At 42.1% G+C, this 24,007-nt stretch overlaps 1 protein-coding gene across 1 annotated transcript; it reads left to right on the forward strand.

The window, feature by feature from the left end:
* The first annotated feature begins 1,526 nt into the window (after positions 1-1,526).
* CFAP36 (cilia and flagella associated protein 36) lies at positions 1,527-23,461 on the forward strand. The gene is made up of 10 exons (XM_075088139.1): positions 1,527-1,704; positions 6,435-6,499; positions 7,425-7,526; positions 8,433-8,547; positions 9,379-9,466; positions 10,390-10,441; positions 12,307-12,433; positions 20,160-20,329; positions 20,766-20,918; positions 22,525-23,461. Exons 1-10 carry the CDS (start codon positions 1,587-1,589, stop codon positions 22,609-22,611), a joined length of 1,077 nt encoding a protein of 358 aa, XP_074944240.1. The 5' UTR covers positions 1,527-1,586; the 3' UTR covers positions 22,612-23,461.
* The last annotated feature ends 546 nt before the right edge of the window (positions 23,462-24,007 follow it).

The following is a 24,007-nucleotide window of genomic DNA, read 5'->3' on the forward strand; positions in this document are numbered from 1 at the left end:
ATGCTACTCCTATATAATTATTTGTAGCCAATTGCATATGAAAGAAGTGACCATACTTTACAATCATGTAAGCCTGAATTAGTAATGAAATTATGTGAACAATCAAATCTGAGGTGGCTCTTCTACAGCAGACAAGTAATACCTTCGTCCTGCTAATAACCTCAGACCACGAAACTGGCGTGAGAAATGGAAGCACTAATGGTGTAAAGGGAGTTAAATTGTTGTGCAAAAGGAAAAATTGAAGGCTTTCCAGTGTGGTATCTTATTAAAATAATTAAATTAAGCACAGTTGATCAGGTATTTCTCTGCAGTGAAGCGATCATAGACTTGTTACCTTTGAGATGAAAATAAATTAGTCTACACTCAGCATTGAATATTTATGCAGGTAACATCTCATTGATGTCTGCAAGTCTTTCTTGAGCAACAACCAGAATAGAGTCTGATGTAACTGGAATGGCCACTGTACCGCTTGTTTCTTGCATTAAAAAAATCCCTCTAACAAGGACAAAGGCAGAAGAGGATAAATAGATTTAAGAGTTTGGATTGGTGGGTTTTTTTTTTGTTTTCACTTACCAGTAACACATATAAGTAAAGCAAGCAGCCATCCAACATTAGGAGGAAAATAAATTTAAACATTAGGAAACTCTTTTCAGTCTTTCAGCAGTGTAACGGGTAAGGACAACAAAAGAACTTACGTTAATTTTAGCGGAACGTGTCCACAAATACCAGCCCTAAGAAAGAATACCCAAGCAATTAAGTTTTGATGTAAATCTTCTTACATAGTGCCTCATAAATTATTTCCTAGTTCTTACACCTTAGGGTGTTTACAGAATTACAAGTTATGCTGAGGTATCCATGTTCCCAGGAAGGCCTTTAAGTTGAGGTCTCTAGTTAGCACACCAGGTGCGAGAGCCGCGGAGGAGCAGATGAGTTAGGGTTTGCCACATGATGCCACAGCACTCCCTGCATGATAAAATCCAGGGTAACGAGATTTTTCCATCATCCAGGATCATCCTCCACATCTTTGTTTTTATATAAACCAAACCTTTAGGGTACTACAAAGTTGTGATTGACAGAAGAGTTAGTAAATAAGGGGGGATCTCTGGGGGGCACCGGGCCTTCTCGGATAAGGTTCCTCAGGGCCTCATCCCATCCCGTCCCCACTGGCCCCCACGACAGGGAAGCCGCAGCCTGGCTGGGCAACCTGTCCCTGTGCTCCATCGCTCTCAGGGTGAAATCGCTAAGGACGAAGCGCCGTCGTTAGTGGCTCATCCCTTTCCGCGCGGCCGAGCACGTGCGCGCCCGGCCACGGGGCAAACGCTTGCCCCGCAGCAAGCAGGCCTCCTCGCCGCGCCACCCGCTAATGCCTGCCTATTTCTGGTGGACGACCCGCACTCCTCTTAAGCCGACCTGATTACAGGGACTGAGCGCCATGACGCCAACCCTCGCCCCCACCCCCTTGCCGCTCCCACCGGCGGCTCCGCCCCTTATCGCCACCGGGGCGGGGCGGTCCCGCCCCCTGACGCCGGTCGCTATAGCGACGGCCGGGGGCACTAATCTCCCTCCCCCCTCCCGCGGCCTCGGCCATGGCGGCGGAGGAGGAGGAGGGCGATGTGGAGTGGGTGGTGGACACCATCGCCGGGTTCCTGCAGGGGCCCGCCTGGTCCATCCCCATCCTGGAGTTCATGGAGCAGAAGTGCGAGGGTGAGGCGGCGGGGCCGGGGGGCGGGAGGGAGGGATGTCCCCCAAACCCGCCGGCGGGGCCTGTCCCCACCTCACGGGGCTTCTGCGCATGCGCGCCCGCCGCTCCCCTCAGGCCGCCGCCGCCGGGGCTCGCTGGGCGTCGCGCACCCACCGGCCGCGCTTGTCCCGCCGTTTTTAGGGAGGCCTCTCCTGAGGAAGCGGTTTTTCAGGACGTGGCCGTTTATCCTTCGTTATCTCGTACAGGGGATTATGGCCGATCTTACCGAGTGACACCCAAAGCGAGTTGTTAGCTCTGCTGTGCATAATACCCTGACCTGGCGAGGAAGCAGTTGGAGGCCTCTAATACTTTTCAGTAATTAGATAGTTTTCTTTAGGAAGCTGGACGGTACAACTGAAATAGTTGGCAGGCCAGTGGGACAGACGAGTAGAAGGCCGGAAGCTAAATTCCTGCAGTTTTGTGAACATTGGCCGTTCAGAGATGAGAAACCGTAAGTTAGTACCTCTCAAAATGGTAGTACTAAAAAGTCAATGATTATCCGTTATGTTTTGTAGGTGGTCCCAGGTGTGAGTTTAGCTTGGAAGCAACTCTAGTTAAACTTCCTTTTCTTCCTCAAGAAAGAGCTGAGGAAATCATGGAATAATCTGGGGAATGCCCTGGATGAACTGGAAGTAGAGGCAGTGGGAAGGGTGACTGGGATAGACCTGCAGCTCTCTGTAAAGGTGCCTGAGGAGACCCATACAGGATTACGTTTGTGGTGAGGAAAGGAAGAAATAGACTTTCTGCAGCAGACATTTGGCTAAATTAGTTCCACTACTTACAGAACAAATTTTCTGCTGCTGAAGAACACCTGCATCCTTATGGTAGCAAAAGAATTACTGTTTGGGTAAGGCTGAAAGCATTGCCTAAGTCCTTTAGGAAAAAAGGAAACTTTTTTTTGTGATTACTGGGGGAAGAAGGCATGTTTGAGAACAGGATGGCCCGTGATCCTACCCAGGCTGCAGACATTCACACATGAGAGGTATTAAAGCACATTGCCATAAACTAATCTAATATGACTTGATTTTATTCATAGTAGCCAAAGAAATTCCTTCAGTATCACTTGACAGGACCATAGGGTTCATTAATAATTTAAACCTTAAAATACTTAAGTCATGAAACTAAGGCCTCCAAATACATTGTATTTCTAGGAACTTGCTAATATCAAACTCAGAGTAGAGTGGTTCTCTCTGTTAAAGTCTCTACCTGCTTGCGCTTACTCCTTCCTCCCCTCCATCCTGCTGTGGGCTCCAGAACACCTACTGTAATGGTTGCCCTCAGCCGGGCCAGCCGTGGCTTTTGATGTGTGGTCATTCTTGTTAGGGTCCGTTGAGAATTTTTATTTCATATTCAGTGAAACAGACACATCTCTGATTCAGATCACAGCTTCTAAACAGGTTGCTTCTCAGTTACCCAGAATGGTTTCTACCCTTCCCAAGCTTTGCATGAGGTAAGATCATCATGAGTGCGTACCCCTTTCCCTGGTATTCTGGGAAACGAGAAAGGTAAAGCTGCTAGACTCTCTACAGCTAGAAAGCAATAAAGAAATCTAGACTAGATGTTTTCTCATTGAAAGTCTGCCCAAACTTGAGGTCGGTTGAGCATTTTCATTATCACGCAAAGGTCTAGGTTTAGGAATTGAGGGAATTGATTGTCCCTCTGTGGAGCAACAATCACCCTTCAGAAGGTTGAGGGGAATTTACTGGCAGTAAGATGATTTATGGAACCTCTGTAAATTCCTATGTTGTCTGAGGCAGGTTTATATAATGGTTGCTTCCTGCTGGTTTGTTTCTACATAAGAAATTGGAGGAACAAAGTAGAGAAATCACTTGCAGTAAATGGTCCTCCAAGGTATCATTTGTGCTACCGAGTGGCGTTGGACAACTCTCAGAAGCTACTGAGAAACAAGAAAAGGCTAAAGAAACGTTACTACAATGCTAGGGTTGCTAAGAAGCACAGTTAAAGAAATTTGAAGTTCTAGTTGCAGGTATCTGTGCTATTTGCTTTTCCTTTCTATAAATGTACTGTGCTGATTCCATTGCTTGTTTTTTTTACTCGGATATTTTGTCAAGACAAAATTCTTTTTGTTCTGAAAACATTTGAGCCTGTGGGCTGAACAAGCAAACTGGCAACATTTTGATTAACTGACAATAATTTGTGATTCCTTAAAAAGAGAATTTGAGTTTTGGTAATTGGTATGTAAGGAATTGATCTTGGAACTGTAGTTACTTAGGCCAAGGCCTTGCACTTCAACTTTTAAACAATCATAATGTTTTTTTCTCAGTTGATAATTATTTGCTTTTTCTCTCTCCCTCTTTCTGGGGACTTGATTAATTTCTCACGGCTTGATTAATTTCCTTTTATGTGGCTGTGAAACTGAAGTTAAATCCATGGGTATGTACTCAAGGTGAGAGGGCTTTTCAGTTTTATTCAGACGTTCCAAGGTTTTAATTGAAACATCATTTGGACATAGATAAGCTTGATAATAGGTCTGAGCAACAGAAGATAAAGGCAAGGTACAAAAGGAATAAACACATTTTGTTGCCTGTGACTCCCTTCCCTCCCAGCACAGAGCTGCCTTACCAGCCAGTGAGGACTGGGGGAGAAAGAAGAGTTCCCTCAGGTTTGCTTACCAGCTCTTGTCTGTGAGGCCAAATGAGTCAGTGGCTCAGCCTAGCAGGGATAACTCAAACTGGACTTAAGGCTCATGCTGTTCAAGGGGTCCTGGCAAAGATTTTTCAGTTTTAAGAGGAAAATTATGAGTTTGTCCCCCAGGATATCTGGGTCCCATGGGTTATCTTGATGTGGTGGTTCTTCAGATCTTTGTTCATGTCGGGTGACCAAAGACACTCTGCCAAAATCGTAATGAAAATAATGACTATGTGGTTTAGGAGCCCCAACTCAGGAAAATCCAAGTCTCCATTCAAAGTCCTCCTTAATTTTACTTAACTCAGAGATGCTGACTGCAGCTTGCTTTACTTGGCACTTCACTTCATCCTCTTTTTGTTCAGAGCATGAGAACAGAGAGCAGTTTGTGCAGGCTTTCCACTCTGCTTTCCGTGTTGTCCTACAGCGGTGGAAGGAGGAGGAGGACTTGGAAGCATCCCCTTGGCAGTGTGAGGCTAGCTATTGGCATGGGCACTGACTGAGGAGTGTCACCCCTTCTTTGGGCGCCCAGGGTGGAAACAGACAGTAGCAGGTAGACGGGAACAGAGAGACTAAGACAAAGGTTGGGGTCTGCGAGAGCTGTGAGAGAAATCCCCCAGAGGGGAGGAGATGCATAAGACAATAGAGATGGTTAAGTGTCTTCTCCATCTTGGGTTTGGTAATACGGTGGTCGCCATAGGAGCTTATTTTTTTTTAGAGCAAGATTTATAGTACTTTTTCTACCATTTTAATTTATTCCTAGATATTTTTAAATCTCTTGTTTTTAATCCCTTCATTAAAAATTTGCCCTTGTGCAAAAATGAAATGAAAGCAAATGTTGGTTTTCCAGATGATGTCATTAAAAAAGCAAGTTTTCCTTGCTTATTTAGAGGGCCTGAACTATTTGATTAGATTTCTGTCATTGCATTGCTGTAAGTTGGCAGAGAGTGATGCAAGTGCTTTCTGTTTTAGGAACCACAATCTTGCATTGCACCTGATTGAGGTTCAGAGCGACGTTGCCTCGGGGCTTTCACAGCTGGGAAGTGATGCTTTCTAAAAGTCACTCTAAATTTGTGTGAAAGATTAATTCTATGCTCCTCAGTACCATCTTCCATCAGAGATGTCATATATATATATGAAGAATAAATCACACTTATTCACCAGTTCAGAATCCCTATTCTTCAAATAACTTCAAAGCATGCACATGGGAAGTGACTTGTCCAACATATAGTGGCTAATCTTGAAGGGGATTGAGGAAGTCTTATTTCTAAGCCTCTGATTTAATTGCTAGGTTTTACATTACCTTAATTCGTTGTTGACAAGATAAAAATTTGAAAAACCCAAACCCTAGTTTTCAGTTTCTCTTATTTTCTGCATCTTCCATCTGTTCTGCAGTGTAGAGAACATTAGCTTGATATTTCCAGTCAAGTTCTTAATACAAATGTATATGAATATGATTAATATGGCCTGTATTATACAGATGTCCATTTTGTCTAAATCAGGATAGATTAAAAAATAGCTTACCTGCAGCAGATTTCTTCTTTAGGGTTACTTGTCTTTAAGCAGGCAGGTCTTATTTTCCTTCATCACCTTGGCTTCGTGCTAAATGAATGGCACTTTAAAAAATTTGCTTTAGGCCATTAATACAGCCACTACATAAATACATGAAGAGACAGGGAGAAATTTCCTGCTTCATGTATGTCATATGCCATCTTTGAACAACCTTACACAAGTTCATATGGTAGTTATTACACTAAAAATCTTACTTTTTAGTGTATATATCTTGCTGAACACTCAACTTGCTTAGAAATCTGCTTCTGTTATGAAGGTACATTTTCCTGGTATTAAATTATGAAAGCAATTACATTAAATTACTAAAAGTACATGCTTTTACCTGAATGTGTAGAAAAATACATTATCATCATCATGCCCTATCATATGATTAAATATATTACCTTGTAAAGGTTAGTCTTTCTCTTTAAGGCATAAGTTAATTTGTGGTGTGTACAAATTTTGTGGTGTGTAAATTTTTTTTTTATTTCTACAGTTTTTGATGATGAAGAAGAAAGCAAGTTGTCTTATACAGAAATTTATCAGGAATACCAAGCTCTGGTGAGCATTACTCACTATTTGTAGTAGATTTCTAAAAAATATTATGTAAAATGTTAAAATAGTATTTAGATGAATTAATTGTGTTTATCTTTGTTATTAACAATTTTCTTTTATTGTCTGTTATAAGTGTTGTTTAGAAATCCTGAGGCATAGTTGTTGTATGCATTTTTATGCTTAAACACCAGATACTTAGAAAAGAAAGTTTAACACACAGTCATAGCTGTGTTACATATGCTGTTCATTTTTTCATTAAAAATGTCATTAAAATTAATACATCTGCTAGCTAAAATACTGTACTTATAGGCTTGATAATGTTCATATTTTCTGTCAAGTTAAAATAACAAACAGCATGATGTCTGAGAACATTAATAACTTGTATTTTGTTCACTAATGAGTCTGGTGAGTCTTTTGAATTGAAAAAAAAAATTACAGGAGATTTTTGGATCATGCTTAAAATGCCTATAAAGCAATGCACGCAGATTTCTAAAATATTTTTTTTGTAAGAAGGCTTGGTAATATTTGATGTTAATAAGCATCAGTTTAATAAATATGGGCCAACATCCCTTTTTGCTCTGAGCCTGACAGGTTTCAGGCACACAGACTGGCAAAACGCCTTTTACCTGCAAGGCAAAAAATGATGAGGAATACTAGCCAGGAGTCTGGGGAAAAGGTAGGGAAGTGAGATTCTTGGAAATTGGAGATGCTAAATTAAGTAGTAATCAAATTTAGCAATAAGAATGCTTATTTTGAACAGTTCATTAAAGTAGATGAAGCCTGACATATAGAAAAATCAGTTATACTATTGCAATGATTTTCCTTTGTATTTAAAAAGTACGTCAGCAGAAAGGAGTATACAGTTAGGAAAAAATTTCATATGATCTTAGGGAAAAACCTCTTAGAAAGTAAGGCTTATACTTTCTTACAGGTTGAAAAACTATTAGAAGACTACCTTAAAGAAGTTGGAATTAATGAAGAGAAATTTCAAGAAGCTTTTTCATCTCCTTTTGCGAAGACACACACTTCACAGGTAAATTTTCCTTTGTTTAGGAACATACAGATTTAATTTTTACCTTTTTATTTCCACTGATATAGCAGGGTGGAGATGAAACTTTCAAAAGTTTTCTTGCTAAAACTGCAATTTTCTAAAACATAGTGTGTTTGTTTATATTATGATTTTGACCGGAAAAATGCACATCTTGAAAATAATGACAGATATTTGTGTGGTGTCAGACAGCTTTTGAGATTCATCTTCTGTGTTTTGTATTTTCTAAAACAAACATCTAAGCTTGAGGTGTTTCTGCCGCCTTTATTTGCATATTTGTCAGCTTTATGTTAGTCTTCAGTCTGCTTACAGCAACAGAGAAACTTAGATTAAAACAACAGACATATTACATTAAAAAAATATATTTTCCCCTGCTTTTGTAATAAAAAAGCAAAATCTATAAGACAAACATCAGCCTTGAGAAGACAAAGCATGGTTAGGCAGTCCCTCACCTGCTCAACGGTATCTTTCAGAATTGTCTCAGGGATATTGGGTAGGTGAGTGGGATTTTCTGCTGGCAGTTTGAATTGGGCTTTGTTGACATATCTCCTCCTGGATGTGTAACAAGCTTCTTCAGAGTGCACATTCCTCCCTCAAGCTTACACATTTGTTCCGGAAGTCAAATGAATTGCAGTTGTAAACTTACACTGGGAAACCCTCCAGGTTTTGTGATAATGTTGTTGTAGATATGTTGATCTGAAGACATAAACCATCAAATTCTTTTCTTGACAGTTAGCTCAACTTGTATGGCTGGTAAAAGAGATGGATAGGAGAAAGAAATATAATTATTAAAAATGTGCTCCACAGAAATGGAATCTTATTGTAATTTCAAGCAGACTGAGATGGTTATGACTTCTCTAGGGTTTTTAATTTTGTGCATGTCTTCCACAGGCCATTTTGCAAACAGTGTTGGCAGCAGAAGATTTTAGACTATTTAAAAAATTGATGGTACAGAAAAATATTGAAATGCAATTGCAAGCTATTAGAATCATTAAAGAAAGAAATGGTAAGAAGTGGTAAATGTGGGGTTTCACTTCCCTTTTTCTTTATAGTGTTCTTTTGGTGACTATGTATCTGCTTATAAATGAGTACAGAATACTGGGTCAGTTCCAATTCAAGTTAATGGAAAACATGCAGCTGATTTTACTGGGACTAGGATTTTAATCCTTAGTCCCTGGCTTGTATTCTCAGTGACAGCTGTCTATATTCCTTTTTTAATAAAGAGGTTTTTCAGTTCTGTTTGTCTAAATTTTTCTGTGAACCTTAGTTTTTTGTTAAAGAATTTTGGCAATAACTTTGAGTGTTAAAGCAACTATATCAGTTCATCAACAATGACAATATTGATAGTTTGAATTATGCTACTTGCACAGCAATGATGCTGTACTATCTGTCCTGCTTACCTTGCCATTCACACTGTGAGGTTGTGTATGAAAAATCCATAGAGAAAGCAGAAGTTAGGGCCTTCATGTACGCTATTAAAGAAGAGAAAATAATTTACACCCAACTTTGCTGCTCCGTTGATGTTTCTGAATCTACCCACTTCTTTGTTCCATGTCTTTAGTTTTACTGTTTTGTTTTTTTCTTCTTACTGCATGCATGTTTTTTCAGAAAATTATTTTCAAATTTCAACTGTCATGTAAGAACTAAGTTTGAAAATGGTTCAGTTAGCTGTGGCTGAATTGCAGTCTATGGGAAATGCCATATAATGGTCAATGCAGAGTACGGCTTATGCTTTTCCCTTAGATAGCAAAACTTTCATAGTTCAGGAAGTTCAGAAACCTAGAGGTACAAAATAATTTTCTTTAGTGTAATGCCATTTTGCCATGTTTTTTAACAGGTGTGTTGCCTGACTGTTTGACGGAGGGTTCTGATGTATTCAGTGAGATTGAACAAGAAGAAATGAAAGTACTGAGGGAAGTTCTGAGGTAAAAAAATGAATCGGTTCTACTTCGTACATTATTTCAAAATAAATAAAGGTATGTAGGACCCAACTCTCCCAGCCTTTTCCAGGAAACTGCCTTCATCTTACAGGTGACATGAATGTTCTTGTCAAAGTCCTACCCAAGAGAAAATGAATGGTGCTAGACAGTGGGTGTGATCAGGAATATTTAACAACTGAGAGAGAACCGCTCCACCATGATGAACTGTCTTGGTGATGCATGGAATGATGTGCAACATTAAGAGCTCCATCATTTCCATTACCTGAACCCCCAAGTAGACCTAAAGTTAAACCTGGGTTAGATGTCTCTGGACAATAGGAGGACACTAGCTGTAATCCATTCAGGGAACACCCTGCACGTTAAAGCCTTGGAAAGGCAAATTCTGCTTTTGCAGTCGGCTTTATTCCTTTCTACAGCTTCCTTTTTAGTTGTGTTCAATGACTGTTGCTGTGATCTAAGATAAAGTGTGAGGACTGATACAACTTCTGTAGGTTCTCTATTCCCAGTTCACATAGATATAAACATAATCTTAAACAAATAATAGCAGATTAATCCATTCATATTATATTAAATTATGCTATTCTCCCTTCTGTATTTTGGAAATACTTCCTGTCTTGAAATAAGCAAATGTAACGAGGAATAGATAAGCCCTGGAAATTCTTACACAATTTTTTTTCTTTTGCACAGGGAAAAATAGACTGAGGACAGGGGCTTTTGAGTGTTTATCATAATTATTTCTATTAAGAGTGCATTTTCATATAAGTCATGGAAGTATTTTGGATACTAACAAAATAATTTTATCATGTAATTTTTTCGGTAGTCCTCAAATATTTAAGCAGTGCTAAATTTACCTAGAAGTCACTAATACTAAAGAAGTTTGGAGTATTAACTTGTATTTTGTGTTACAGAAAATCTAAGGAAGAATATGAAATGGAGCAAGAAAGAAAGAGGACTGAAGAAGTGAGTATCTTACCTTTCCAGATGAGTTCAGTCGATGATTAAGAAATGCTCTGATATTCTTGTCCTGGGTGTCAACTGTATCACTTGAAGGCGATGTGTACCATCCTAAGCAAACAAAAGGTCTGTCAGGAAGGTCTGATGGACACTTCTTTTTGAAAGGTCTATTCTGTTGTTTACGTTTTTTGTGATAGTATCGACAGTAGTGCTATACATGATACCGTTAAACATCAGCCATTTGGTGGAGCTTGTAGGATAAGCATACTCCCTCTTCAGTATCTGAATTCTAAAATCCTGGTAATGGATGTCAACCCTTCAGGTCCAGAGAACATCTGAATTACTAACATTGTCAAGATCAAAAAGACTTCAGAGCGTAAGCTTCTTAGAGATTACAGCATTAATAATCTTTCAGGAATTTTAAGGATCACTTCATAGACAGTATAGTTATTCATTAAGTCAGCACAACACTGCCAGAACCTAATCGCCAGGAACCCGAAATCCTCTCCAAGGTAAGCCATCATTTGGTCTCCACCAGAGTAAACCTTGTAGGTAACTGAATGTAAACGGTGACTGGCTACATTGCCAGTCGTTCAGCAACTGAGAAACAAACTGAAATTGAAATCCTTCGCGGGGAAAACATATGAAAATAGCTGGGATTGTAGGTTGTTTCAAAAGGGAGCAGAACTGCTCTTCTATTCTTTTCAGTCATTAGGAAATAAAGCATGCTAAATTTGAAAAGAGAAAGCACTGAACTGACAAAGGAAACCACCTGGAGACAAAATGTAGCTACGACAGAGGTGGACACTTCATTTCCAATCCTAGTCCCAAATTCAAACCCACGCTAGGTGCGGATGATTGCTATGCTATTGAGTGCAAGTCCTAAACAGTTGGGCTATTCTACCAAGTGAAACCTCCCTCCCAGTGTCTGACATGGTAGAAGAGTGGTGACAACACTCTTCTTTCCGATATTGCGATTATAGATTCCAGGAAATGAGTCATCTGTTCTACTGGATTTCTTACAAAACAACCTGGAAACTCAAGCTTTGGCTCATTTTAAGAATTGAAGTTGTATTAAGACGCAACCCTACACAAATCTTTATAGACCAGCTGAGAATATCAATATTCTTGGTAAACAAGCCATATTAGAGAGGTCCCAGCCAAGTTCACCTGGACAGAGAAGGTGACAGTTATTGTTCAATAATATGGTTTTGTTAGAGAATGTTTTAATACAAAATAATTTAATATTTTGATGAATGCTGGCGGGGTTCTGACATGAATTAGATGGTTGATGAACAGTGTAGTCATTTTCTGGGCAAAGCCCAGCTGGCTTTACTATTTTGAGAGGTGGGCTGCCGTGTCAGGATTTCCCAGACAAGTGTAGAAGTGAAACAATAGTGTTGGAGATGATCCAGACCTGTTGTTCCCATTCAGCTGATTATTTCTCTATTTCTGTGGTAACTTCAGTATACATTCCTTGTTCTCATATTGTATTTTTCTGGGGGACAGAGGTCTGCTTGAAATGCACAGTCAAAAAGTATGGCAAAAAAATCCCCTTCGTTATCTATTTGTAGCTGGGAAACAAAATACCAATTTACCCAATATTCTAAATTCTGATTGCTGATTAGGGAACAGGTTTTGAACTAAAATAAAAAATGCTGACTTAAGACTATAAGCCAGGAAGAACCTTCCTGTTAGTAAAATAAGTAGTTTGCTTTTGTTCACTTTGACAATGCAGTATTTAGTGTAAACAACACAATTTTAACTGAAGGCTCTTTTGGGAACTTTCTTTGTGCTGACAGTTTAACGCCTGAAGTGCAGTGCCAGGAAATGTAATGCTTGGTTTTGTTTGTTTGTTTTTTTAACTTAAGGCACGTGATAAACTTAAATCACCTGATGTTACCTATGGTCTTCCAGGAGATTTGAGACAAGCTGTGAAAGTTAAGGAATTCACTGTGGGAGCTGATGATTCTTCAAAATCTCCAAAATCTCCATTAGGTAACGTTATGGGAAGGTGCAATGCTGAGCGTGAAATATGATACTGTTTCCAAATAACTGACGAGTCCTCTCGTATCAGGATTTTAAGAACTTGGCTGGATAAGGCGGCGAGTAAACCATCCTAGCTTTGAAGTTAGCCCTGCTTTGAGCAGGGTATTTGCACTAGGGGCCCTGCAGAAATGCCTTCCAGCCTGAGCTATTTCACTGTTCGGTGACGTGATAAGTCATCTCCAATTGGAGGAGAAACGCAGGAGTCTAACAGCAGTTTTCATCTTTCAGTTTACTGTGCTTCTGCTGCCATTGTTGTTAAGAGCAGGATGTTCCCTGTAAGCAACTATGAATCATTTACCTAAAAAGTTATGCTGTGTGTGGCCATTACAGATTTAATTTATAATTGTACAACATTTTGTGATAGCAGTCAAATATTTCTGAAGGAACCAACCTTAAACTGTAAAGATTCATTCAAGCCAAATGGTCAGACCACCAGACTGAATCTTTTTGCCTCCAGTTCAGACTTTTGTTATTCATTTTAATCTTTTCAATTTTACATTTTTGCTTTTGAGTGGGATTGTGACACTTACAAACCTATAATAGCAAGGAGAGCTCTTCTTAAGTAGTCTTGAACTTCACCCAAGCTATGTAGGGAAAATCGCCTGAATTGTTTCATAGCCGATCATTTACTGCAGAGCATGACCAAGCCAGTGCTTTTACAGGGAGGAGTAGAAAAGGACCCACTGGTTGTGATGGAGGTGCTCTTGGTATGTTTGTGTTGCAGCTAAAGCACACGGGTGCTGAACTGTTCAGGAAAGCAGGAAAAATCTTAGGTGAACGAAGTATATATATGTGCATATACATGCATATATAGGTACGTACCTATATACACACACGTATCTATGCACGTAGGTATATCTAGGTGATCTTCAAAACCAGGCTGCAACTCAGTGGGATTTGCTGTCTCAGGAGTTTGTGAAAAATTCGTAACTTCATATTCTAACGTCACTTCCCAGTATATCATTCCAGTTTTGGGAAACCACAGTACTCTGTGCTGCCTTTAGTTGAATTTTTCCTGTACTTGTCTTTATGGATTCACACTGGGACTTCTCATATTGCAGACACTTGAGGTGGATGCTTTTAGCGTCAGTAGTACCGTTGGTGCATACTTGCCCCTCGCTTTTCCATTTGATGGCCATCAACAGACAAAGTGGTTGTAGGATCCTCTCTTCATTTAAACTGAGTTAGTGTCTCTCACATTAGGAAATTTAGAATAAATTGTGTCACTGACCTTTTAAATATCTTTTATTTGCCCCTTTTATCCCTTCAGTCTTTCTGCTGAGGTTTTGTTAAATTTATTTGAACTACTCTTCTCTCCCTTCTACCCTTGGAAGTATGCAGAAGGCCTGCAGGTATAACCACATTCTTCTCTTCCCCCAGCCTGCTTTTGCTCCTCTTATTTTTTGCAAAGCTGCGCCACCTTGCAGGGCACCACTAAACTATGCCTTACCATACAGTGGCTGTTTTCCTGTTTCAGGAGGAAGGCATGTTCCTAGCAAATATTCTGTCTGCAGGACTTAATCCTGTGCTTGAGAGAGAGGAGACCTGAGCGCTCCGGAGTCAAGACTTCTCAGCCCTGAGTGCAGCCCTTCTTCCATGCTGTCCCAGTGCCTGCTCAGCTTGTGCTGAGTATTCCCATACTCTTTAAATGCCAAGGAAGAGATGGGTCTACAAAAAGCTTAGCTCCTTGGAAATCTTCATCCTTGTAGAACTGGCATCTTGTGGCAGCATAGCTGTCCAAAGAGGCCACTGAGAAAGTTTGTCATGGTTTATCCTCTAGTATCGCCTTTTAGTAAAGTAGTTTTGGGTAGTGGCAGCAAAAATCAAGAAGAATTGGTACTGGGAATCATCTTCTTCCAGACCCCTTTCTTGCACAGAACTAAGGACTGGCCTCCAGACCAGTCTGTTATTGCCTGCTTCCAAAACATGGGCTCTCAATGAAGGGTTCATCTCAGATACTGGGATCATATGCTCTGCTTGACTTGCTTCCTTTTGGTGCCAGATACAACTCTGGGAAAGGAAACAGCAAGAACTTTTCACAAACAGTTTGTGCCCCTCTAGGGTGGCAGAAGAGCTGCTCTTCTCTCACCTCAGTCAGCCTCTGACCCTCAGAGCCCACCAGACCTGTGCCCGAATTGTGGCTCCCTGTTCTCACTTGTAGGGTTGCATTACTGAGGAACAGGATAGCTCACCTTTCTTGACTGGAGCACAGGGAGGAATCCCGTTCCTAGAGAGTATCAGCTGCCTCGGCAACACAGCCCTTGCATGAACTGTTCTCAGGGTTGGGAGAAGGAAGAAATTTTTCTGTGCTTTTCATTCCCTCCAGTCTGGCATACATTTCTCTTCCTTCAGATATGCAGATATCCTGGGCGCTTGTGTTTTGAGAAGATTCTGAAGTAATTGTCCACATGGAAAAGAATGTTGCTTAGTCACCCTCAGCGTGAATGTACATACAGACAAGTTCTCAAAGAAAAAAACGTTAGGTGCCAGTAACTGTAATTCTTTGAGCTGCATTGTCTATTTGTACATCCACTATCCACCCTCCTTCCCTTCTCAGTATCTTTTCAGGTTCGCGGGTTAAGTGACACTGAGGGTCCTAAGATCACATCTGCAGGTACTGCTAGGACACAAACTTCTCCAGCTCGAGTGGCTTTTATGACAGTGGGACATTCTTCAACAACCATAGGGTGCTAGGGAGGGATGGACTCCACCTGTCTGGAAGGGGCAAGGGAATCTTTGGCAGCAGGCTGGCAAACTTGGTGAGGAGGGCTTTAAACCGAGGAACTCGGGGGAGGGGGACAAACTGGCAATGCTAATGCCATCACATACAATGGGGGAATAAGACAGGACAACCTGAGCAGTGATAAAGGTACCATAGCAGCCTCATGAGATGGCAACCAGGAGACCAACCACCTCAACGGTTTGCATGGCTATAGTGGGTCCTCGTACACCCCCCCGGGGAAACCTGTGTGCTCAAGTACCTCTCTGAAATGCCTGTACACCAACGCACGCAGCATGGGGAATAAACAGGAGGAACTAGAGGTCTATGTGCGGTTGCAGGGCCACGATCTGATTGCAATCACAGAGACATGGTGGGATAGCTCACATGACTGGAATGTGGTCATGGATGGCTACAGGCTTTTCAGAAAAGACAGACCAGCAAGGCGAGGTGGGGGAGTCGCTCTTTGTGTGAGGGAGGAACTGGAATGCATTGAGCTCAGCCTTGGAGTGGAAGGAGAACAAGTTGAGAGCTTGTGGGTAAAACTTCAGGGACAGCCATATATGGGTGACGTTGTGGGAGTTTGCTACAGGCCACCTGATCAAGAAGAGGAAGTTGAAGCCTTCTACAGACAGCTGGAAGTAGCCTCACAATCACAGGCCCTGGTCCTAATGGGGAACTTCAACCGCCCTGATATTTGTTGGAAGAGCAACACAGCGAGCCATGAGCGACCAGGAGGTTCCTGCAGAGCATCAAGGACAACTTTTTGATGCAGGTGGTGGAGGAGTCAACAAGGTGAGATGTGTTGCTCAACCTTATCCTAACAAACAAGGAAGGGCTGGTTGAGGATGTGAGAGCTGGGGGTAGCCTTGGCTGCAGTCACCATGAGATGGTCAAGTTTAGGATGCTGCGAGGTAGAAGCAGGGCAATGACCTTGGACTTCAAGAGGGCCAACTTTGGCCTCTTCAAATGCCTGCTGGGAGGAATCCCATGGTCTAGGGCTCTGGAAGGCAAGGGGGTCCGAGAGAGCTGGACAGTATTCAAAGACCACTTCCTCTGAGCTCAAGACCAGTGCATCCCCAAGAGGAAGAAGTCAGGCAGAGGAGCCAGGAGACCCACATGGATGAGCAAAGAGCTTCTAGAGAAACTCAAATGGAAGAGGGAGGTTCACAGTATGTGAAAAAAGGACTGGCCACTTGGGAGGAATATAGGAATGTTGTCAGGGTATGCAGAGATGCAATGAGGAAGGCCAAGGCCCACTTGGAATTAGATCTGGCAAGGCCTGTCAAAGATAACAAGAAGGGCTTCTTTAAATACACCAGCAGTAAAAGGAGGACTGGGGACACAGCGGGCCCACTGCTGAACAAGGAAGGGGCCCTGGTGGCGCAGGATGCAGACAAGGCGGAGTTACTGGATGCCTTCTTTGCCTCGGTCTTTACTGCTAAGGCTCACCATCAGGCATCTCAGCCCCCCAGAGAGAGAGGAAAAATCTGGAGAAAGGAAGACTTACCATTGGTTGAGAAGGGTTGGGTCAGAGATCACCTGTGTAAACTGGATCCTCACAAATCCATGGGCCCCGATGAGATGCACCTGTGAGTGCTGAGGGAGCTGGTGGATGTTCTTGCTGAGCCACTCTCCATCATCTTTGAAAGGTCGTGGAGGACAGGAGAGGTGCCCGAGGACTGGGGGAAAGCAAATGTCACTCCAGTCTTCAAAAAGGGCAAGAAGGAGGACCTGGGAAACTATAGGCCAGTCAGCCTCCCCTCTGTCCCTGGAAAGGTGATGGAGCAGTTCATCCTGGAGGTCATCTCCAGGTATGCAGAGGACAAGAAGGTTATCAGAAATAGTCAACATGGATTCACCAAGGGAAGATCATGCTTGACCAGCCTGACAGCCTTCTATGATGGCATGACTGACTGGGTCCACAAAGGGAGAGCAGTGGATGTTGTCTCTCTTGACTTCAGTAAAGCATTCAACACTGTCTCCCATAGCATCCTCATAGGCAAGCTAAGGAAGTGTGGATTGTGTGAGTGGGCAGTGAGGTGGACAGAGAACTGGCTCAACAGCAGAACTCAGAGGGTCATGATCAACAGGGCAGAGTCTGGATGGAGGCCTGTCACCAGTGGTGTTCCCCAGGAGTCTGTGCTGGGTCCAGTCCTGTTTAATATATTCATCACTGACCTGGATGATGGGATAGAGTGTAACCTCAGCAAGTTTGCTGACGATACCAAGCTGGGAGGAGTGGCTGATACACCAGAAGGCTGTGCTGCCATCCAACGAGTCCTGGACAGGCTGGAGAGCTGGGCCGAGGGGAACCTCATGAAATTCAACAAAAGCAAGTGTAAGGTCCTGCACCTGGGGAGGAACAACCCCGTGCACCAGTACAGGCCAGGGGCTGCACTACTGGAAAGTGGCTCTGTTGAGAAGGTCCTGGGAGTGCTGGTGGCCAACAAGCTGACCATGAGCCAACAATGTGCCCTTTTGGCCAAGAAGGCCAGTGGTATCCTGGGCTGCATTAAAAGGAGTGTGGCCAGCAGGTCAAGAGAGGCTATCCTCCCCCTCTACTCTGCCCTGGTGAGACCACATTTGGATTACTGTGTCCATTTTTGGGCGCCCCAGTTTAAGAAGGGCAGGGAACTGCTTCAGCAAGTCCAGCGGAGAGCTACCAAGATGATCAGGGGGCTGGAGCATCTCCCTCATGAGGAAAGACTGAGAGACTTGGGTTGCTTCAGCCTGGAGAAGAGAAGACTGAGGGGGGATCTCATGAATGCCAATAAATATCTAAAGGGTGGGTGTCAAGATGATGGGACCAGGCTCTTTTCAATAGTGCCCAATGACAGGACAGGGGGCAATGGGCACAAGTTGGAACACAGGAAGTTCCAGCTAAACACATGAGAAAAAACTTCTTTCCTGTGAGGGTGCCAGAGCAGTGGCACAGGCTGCCCAGGGAGGTTGTGGAGTCTCCTTCCCTGGAGACATTCAAAACCCGCCTGGACACGTTCCTGTGCCCCCTGCTCTAGGTGTCCCTGCTCAAGCAGGGGGTTGCACAAGATGATTTCCAGAGGTCCCTTCCAAACCCTTCCATTCTGTGATTCCGTGAGTGTGATACAGACAGCAACAGTGTAAATTTACATACACACAATACGTTGTAAAGAACTGCTTTCTGTTAAGTAGCTTTCCTTCATCATCGTGTTGGTGATGGGGTAGGTATTTGGCATGCAGTGTGTGGGGTTTTTTGCCTTTTTTTCCCCCCCCTTCCTGCCTTTTAATAAGACAGCTATAGCGTGAGGATTTTTTCTAGCCGTTTTAACTCTGACCTCTCACAGTGCCTCTGAGAACTTTTATCCATCACAAAAAGACATTGGAGCATCAAGACTTTCAGCAGTCATATTTCAGTGAAACGCAAATCCTTCAGCTTGACCTGTGTGTTACGTTTCTGTCGTGGTTTGTTTTCTGTACTTTGAATAACATTTCCTCTTCTTTGCTTTCCTCCCTACCTTTTTTACAATTATATGTTTTGTGATTTTCTGTACTAAAGAAAGCAGCAATATTGCAGAGCTAAATGTATATTACTTGCTCTAACTTAAAGAACGAACTGAGCAGTGTTCACCCTGCTCTAGCTTCAGCTGAGCTAGCTTTGCCAACTCTCCAGTAGAGACCAAGGAGAGTACTCATACCTTAATACTTGTGGAAGTTATTTCTCAGTATTACAGCAAAAATCTGTAGTCCAGCACTGCAGAATTATAATCAGCAACGTTCAGTTATGTGTATCAGCTCGGATATTATGGACAGGCTCAAACTGACTGAGCACAGTAAAATATGTATCTGCATTCTTGCATCTATATGGATATTTTCAGGCATATCTTAAAACAGTCAAAAGCCTCTTTATTTTTAATAAAAGTATAGTAGGAGCAGCAACTTACTTTACTTGGAAGTAGCTGTAGGTGAAGTCAAGAGAAGTCTTAGTGAAGTTGAGAAAACATACCCAGCCCTACAGTCTGGTGACTGGAAAGGCTTTGACTCCGCTGTCAGTAGCCATGGTGCTGTCTCAGACACCATGGAGTTCAGTGGGATGCAAGGCAAAACCAACCTTGGCACCTGCAGAGATAGGAAAGGCACAGCTGGAATAACTACAGGGATACTTTCCTTTGTTGGTCCAGGTGGTGTTTCTCCAAGAAAAAAGCAAGAGGTGAGCAGGGCATTGGGCAGGACTGTTACCTTGCACAAGGTGAGGGACTTGGTAGGGAGTGGGAGATGCCGGCAGGTGCCAGAGCCTCGCGTGCGCCACAGCTGCCCAGAGCTCCCCCACGCCCACCAGCCAGCCCGCCTGGGGCTCTGAGCCCTGCCAGGGCTGGAAGCCTGGTAGGTTCCCACTGTGTCCTTGTGCTGGGGCAGGGTTAGCTCTGAAGGGGAGTAACTGAGTAGCTGTGTCAGTGTAATGCTTTGCACCTCCTGAGCTTCGCTTCGCCCCTCTCCCGTACAAGTTTACCGAAGTATAGTATTTTCTGATTCTTTTCTCTGAAGCTGAAGGCTGAACCAGTACGCTTGGCCTTAGAGTTGGCTAAAGGGCACATTATGAGCTGCCGATTACATTATAAGCTGTCTCAACTTGCCAAGACAGAAATTGAAAGTACAATCTCAATATGAGCTGACTATTGGAACACTGAATGTGAAATTACATTCCAAGTATTTGATAATTGATAATTCACTGCAGCAGAGGTACTTATGACATAAAGCATTATTATCTAATTGCTTTCATAGTGCAAATACAATGTCTATATTTCTTGAAAGAAAGTTTTATTAATAAAAAGGGGAGAAATGTGATTTTTTTTGTTTTTTAAAGTTTTCCATTTGATCAGAAGAGACATCGGGATATTGAAAGAAACACCAATTTATTTTTTTATTAGATATATTTCTGTTCTTTCTAATTGTTTCTTATGCAAAATTGCTGCTTAGATGGATCTTGGAAATCTGCAAGGGAAGACTTAAAACCAGTATGCCCATTAAAAAAAGGAACAGAAAGCGTACCTCAGCTGACTTGTACCAAAGGGAAAGAGGACACGAAGAAAAAGTCAGCTGGAAAACATTCAGAAAATGCAGCGCAAAAAGCTGGGATGAAAGGACCTGTAAGTTTAAAACAAACAAACAAGATAAAACCCTAAACCCAGAACTAGAATGCAAGCAGACAGGATTACATTTAGAATACATATTTAAGACAGTATTACACTTAAATATCTATTTTCTGCTATTGTAGTCAGGTGGGTTTGGTTTGGGCTTTTTTTTTTTTTAAATCAGCATGCAAACACCGTTTTATGGTATTCACCAGTTTCATTTGCATAAAGTTCAGATCATCATTCTAGTTTTAGAATAGAATTCAGTATTCAGCCTTTGTCCTGTGATAATTTCTTAGTAGACAGCTCTGGCTTGAAACTTCAACTTGGATTTTTTCTGTTCAGCTAGTAATTTTGGAGGCAAATGTGATCTAAATGCTTTTGTCTCACCAACACATAACACGCATACCAAAAATTATTTCAAAATGTATTCTAAAAAAAAATATTCCAGAATTTATCAGAACTTGAAGAACAGCAGCTGAAGCAACGAGAGGACTACCTAAAGAAAAAACGAGACATGTTGATTGCTACAAAGAAGGAGTCAAGAAATAACATGTTACCAAAGAACACCGACCAGAAAGAGGAGGAATCATCTCCTACAGAGGTGAAGGATTCAAACATTTTAGTCTCCCTGGCTGCTTTATGAAAAGCACAGGTGGTTTCAGAGAAGATGTAAATGTTGCTGCTGAATATCATAGCAGAATAAAAGCAACACGGGGGAGATGTAGAGAGGAAGCCTTTTCAAGTTACTGTTTTTATGCAGAAGCTTATAGGCTGGAAGTTTGAGTCATTACATTAGCATTATTTTGCTTCAGTATCATTAAATCCTCATGGTTAATTTAAATTTATGAGTGGCCAGAATGCTGGTTTTCTCCTAACCTGTGACCTACTGTTTGGGCTGTCTTAAATCCTGGTTTTTTTGGTGTTTGGGTTTTTTTGTGTTGGTGTGGGTTTTGTTGTTGTTGTTTTTTTTCCCCCAGCTGAAATGGGAGAAACACTTTTCTTTTGTGAAGTCTTATTTTACAGAGGTAACAAATTTGCTCTGCTCTTCTGATCTGAGAGCTTTGTGCCTATTACATATGAAAAAATCCTTGATTTCTATCTATCAGCCAGTGGAATAGAAGCGACACGATGAAGATACAGTTAGAAAGACAAGGCACCCTGAAGAATGGGTGCTGCTGTCAACTAGTCAGTTGCCTCCAATAGAGAAAAAACCCCAAGTCTATGGGAGGGGTGGAAGCCTAGGCCAGAACAAGCACAGCGCAGGACTGGAAGAGGTACAGCTGGCAGTTAGCCTGTTCCTCAAGGTGTGTTTTTCATCTGAAAGCTGTTCTCTGTTCAGAGATGTGCATCAAGTTACTCAGTGAATTAACAGATATATTCCTTGACTTAAAACAAGCACTAAAAAAATAACAAAAATCCTTGCACCATGGGGAGGATAGAAAATCTAGTTTGGGCAAAAAAAGAAGTAACTCCTTTCAGGGAAAGAAAGTATTGACATAAAAAAAACAGACTGCTATGACACGATAAAGCCCTAGCCCTGTAGAGGTCTTTATCAGGAAAAAAACCCCAAACTTCTTTCATTTAATCACTGGTATGGTTAATATGACTTAAAGCACTTACCACAGGTAGGTCTGATATATGTTTATATGAAAAGAAATGCTTGAAAATGCTCAACACAAATGAGGAAGCTAGCAGAAAACCTTAAAACCCCACAAAAAACAGATTATTATTTTTTTTTAAATCATCACTACTCTTCTTTACAGCACATCTCCTTAAGGCCAGAGACCACCTGTGGCCTCACGTATTTTTTCAGCATTGATGAGCATATTATTACACTCAGAACATGCCCAAAAAACTGTTGGTTGGGCAACTGCCAGCACAGCTAAGCAGCACCCATTGCATTTGAGATTAGTCCTCTAAACAAGGTTGGTACAGTGCAGTGGGGAAAAGGCAGACTGATGTAAAGAGCTGGTTGTCTGCATCCTGGGATCTGCGCCTCAAGAAATGGAATGATAATTTTTTTTTTTAAATCATTCTGGCTAGCAAGTGGGGTTGAGGGGCGGCTGCTGCGGCCTCTGGTTTGCAAGGGACCTTATGTGGCTGTTCCTGCGGGAGAAGCTGTGTGTCAGCTCCCTGACAGGGCTGGCACGCCCGGAGGGCAGGCAAGCCTTGCCATTCACTGCCGTGTTTTTTCCCTTTGTTTTCAGGAAGTGTCAGAAGAGAAGCAGAGGTTACTACAGAAGAGGAAAATGCTTGCAGAAAAACTGAAAGAAGAAGTTATTAATAAGCGGTAATTTTAAGAAGTTCGTTGCAGAACCTGAGAACATAAGTACTTTTTTAGAATAAATTATATAAAAATGTAATGGATTTGTTTTCCAATGTCACACTTAGTTTTACAGAACTTTCAGACAAGCAACTTGGTACTTTATGTATAAAAATTTTAAATTACGCTGGTAGACACTAAAAACACTGATTTTCCAGAATGCTGACAACTCGCTTTCCCTGGAAGGTCGTCACAGGGAGGCCACTTAACATCACTGCAGCACACAGGTGTGTTGAACTCCTCCCCTGGACCACTTGGTATTACATAGACCAAAAGCAGATAGCGAGAGCTGTTAAAATAATTCCTATGCGAACAGTTCTGAATGACTTAGAAACTTTAACTTCTTTTAAATTGTAATATCCTAATAAAAGGAGAAACGTTCTATAAACAAATTATTTTCAGCTGTCTGATGTAATAAAGTCTAATTTCACAAGGAAGTGCAGCTCTGACCATCTTAGTGGTTGAGAAATGGAAAATGTAGCCTGAAGTGGAGACATGCATACATTAACTCTGGGTTACAACGATTTGTGTACTTTTGGGGCAGTTTACCAGTCCTTAGGTCCTATTTTGCTATAATTGCAACTTTAAGTAAAAAATAATTGCTTTTGTTGCAAGGCTGGGTCTGTCACCAGCATCTCAAAGTCTTTAAATCTTGTTCAGTGGCTGGGCTTTGACAGACTTACCACGAAGCAGGGAAGAGAGGCCATGGTTTGCAGGATGTCATTACACAGCCAACTGCAACAGTAACTTGCTTTTAAAGGAAACAACCCAACCAATTCAAATTTCATGTAACCTTTTATCAAAATAGCATTTAGAACTGATACACGTTGGCAGATGTTTTCCCAAAAGAGTGGCAGTGGAAGGACCCCAGGCACGGGATCGTGGCTGCCCACAGGCCACACCAGCCCGTCAGACTGGGAAACAGCACCCACGGGGGGCAGCTGACCCCCACAAAAGCCAGTTAAAAAGAATGCTGCGCCTCACCTGCTGTGGGGATTTTGTTTTTAAATGGGACCTCAATACCATTTTACACAGTCTTTTGCTAGTAACTATAAAAATTCATTACATTCTTGTTTTTCCTGTAAAAAACCCACCCCTCATATGGCCGGAGCGTATTTTGAAAGCTCCTGACAGTACTTCAGGGAAGAGTTGGGGAACACTGAGTACAGACTGACAGGCTTCAGGCAGAGACCCCCAGAGCACTTGTTGTGGGTGGCTGTTAGAATCAGCACAACTCAGGGCTGCAAGCTGAGTGACAATTTTTCAGCCTCAGGTTAGTAAAGGCACATACTGTGTAACTCTTGCTGCTTGAGTGGCGTGTGTGGTGCTGGAGGAAGTTAGTCATCGTTACCGATGGAGAGAAAAGA

This window comes from Phalacrocorax aristotelis, chromosome 3, assembly GCF_949628215.1.
Source record: "Phalacrocorax aristotelis chromosome 3, bGulAri2.1, whole genome shotgun sequence".
Lineage (NCBI taxonomy): Eukaryota > Metazoa > Chordata > Aves > Suliformes > Phalacrocoracidae > Phalacrocorax > Phalacrocorax aristotelis.

Excerpts from the sequence above, each read along its gene's own strand:
- CFAP36 (XM_075088139.1), top strand. The coding sequence starts at position 1,587 with ATGGCGGCGGAGGAGGAGGAGGGCGATGTGGAGTGGGTGGTGGACACC. Across the intron at positions 1,705-6,434 it reads CATGGAGCAGAAGTGCGAGG|TTTTTGATGATGAAGAAGAA; the intron begins GTGAGGCGGCGG and ends TTATTTCTACAG. Across the intron at positions 20,919-22,524 it reads AGGAATCATCTCCTACAGAG|GAAGTGTCAGAAGAGAAGCA; the intron begins GTGAAGGATTCA and ends CTTTGTTTTCAG.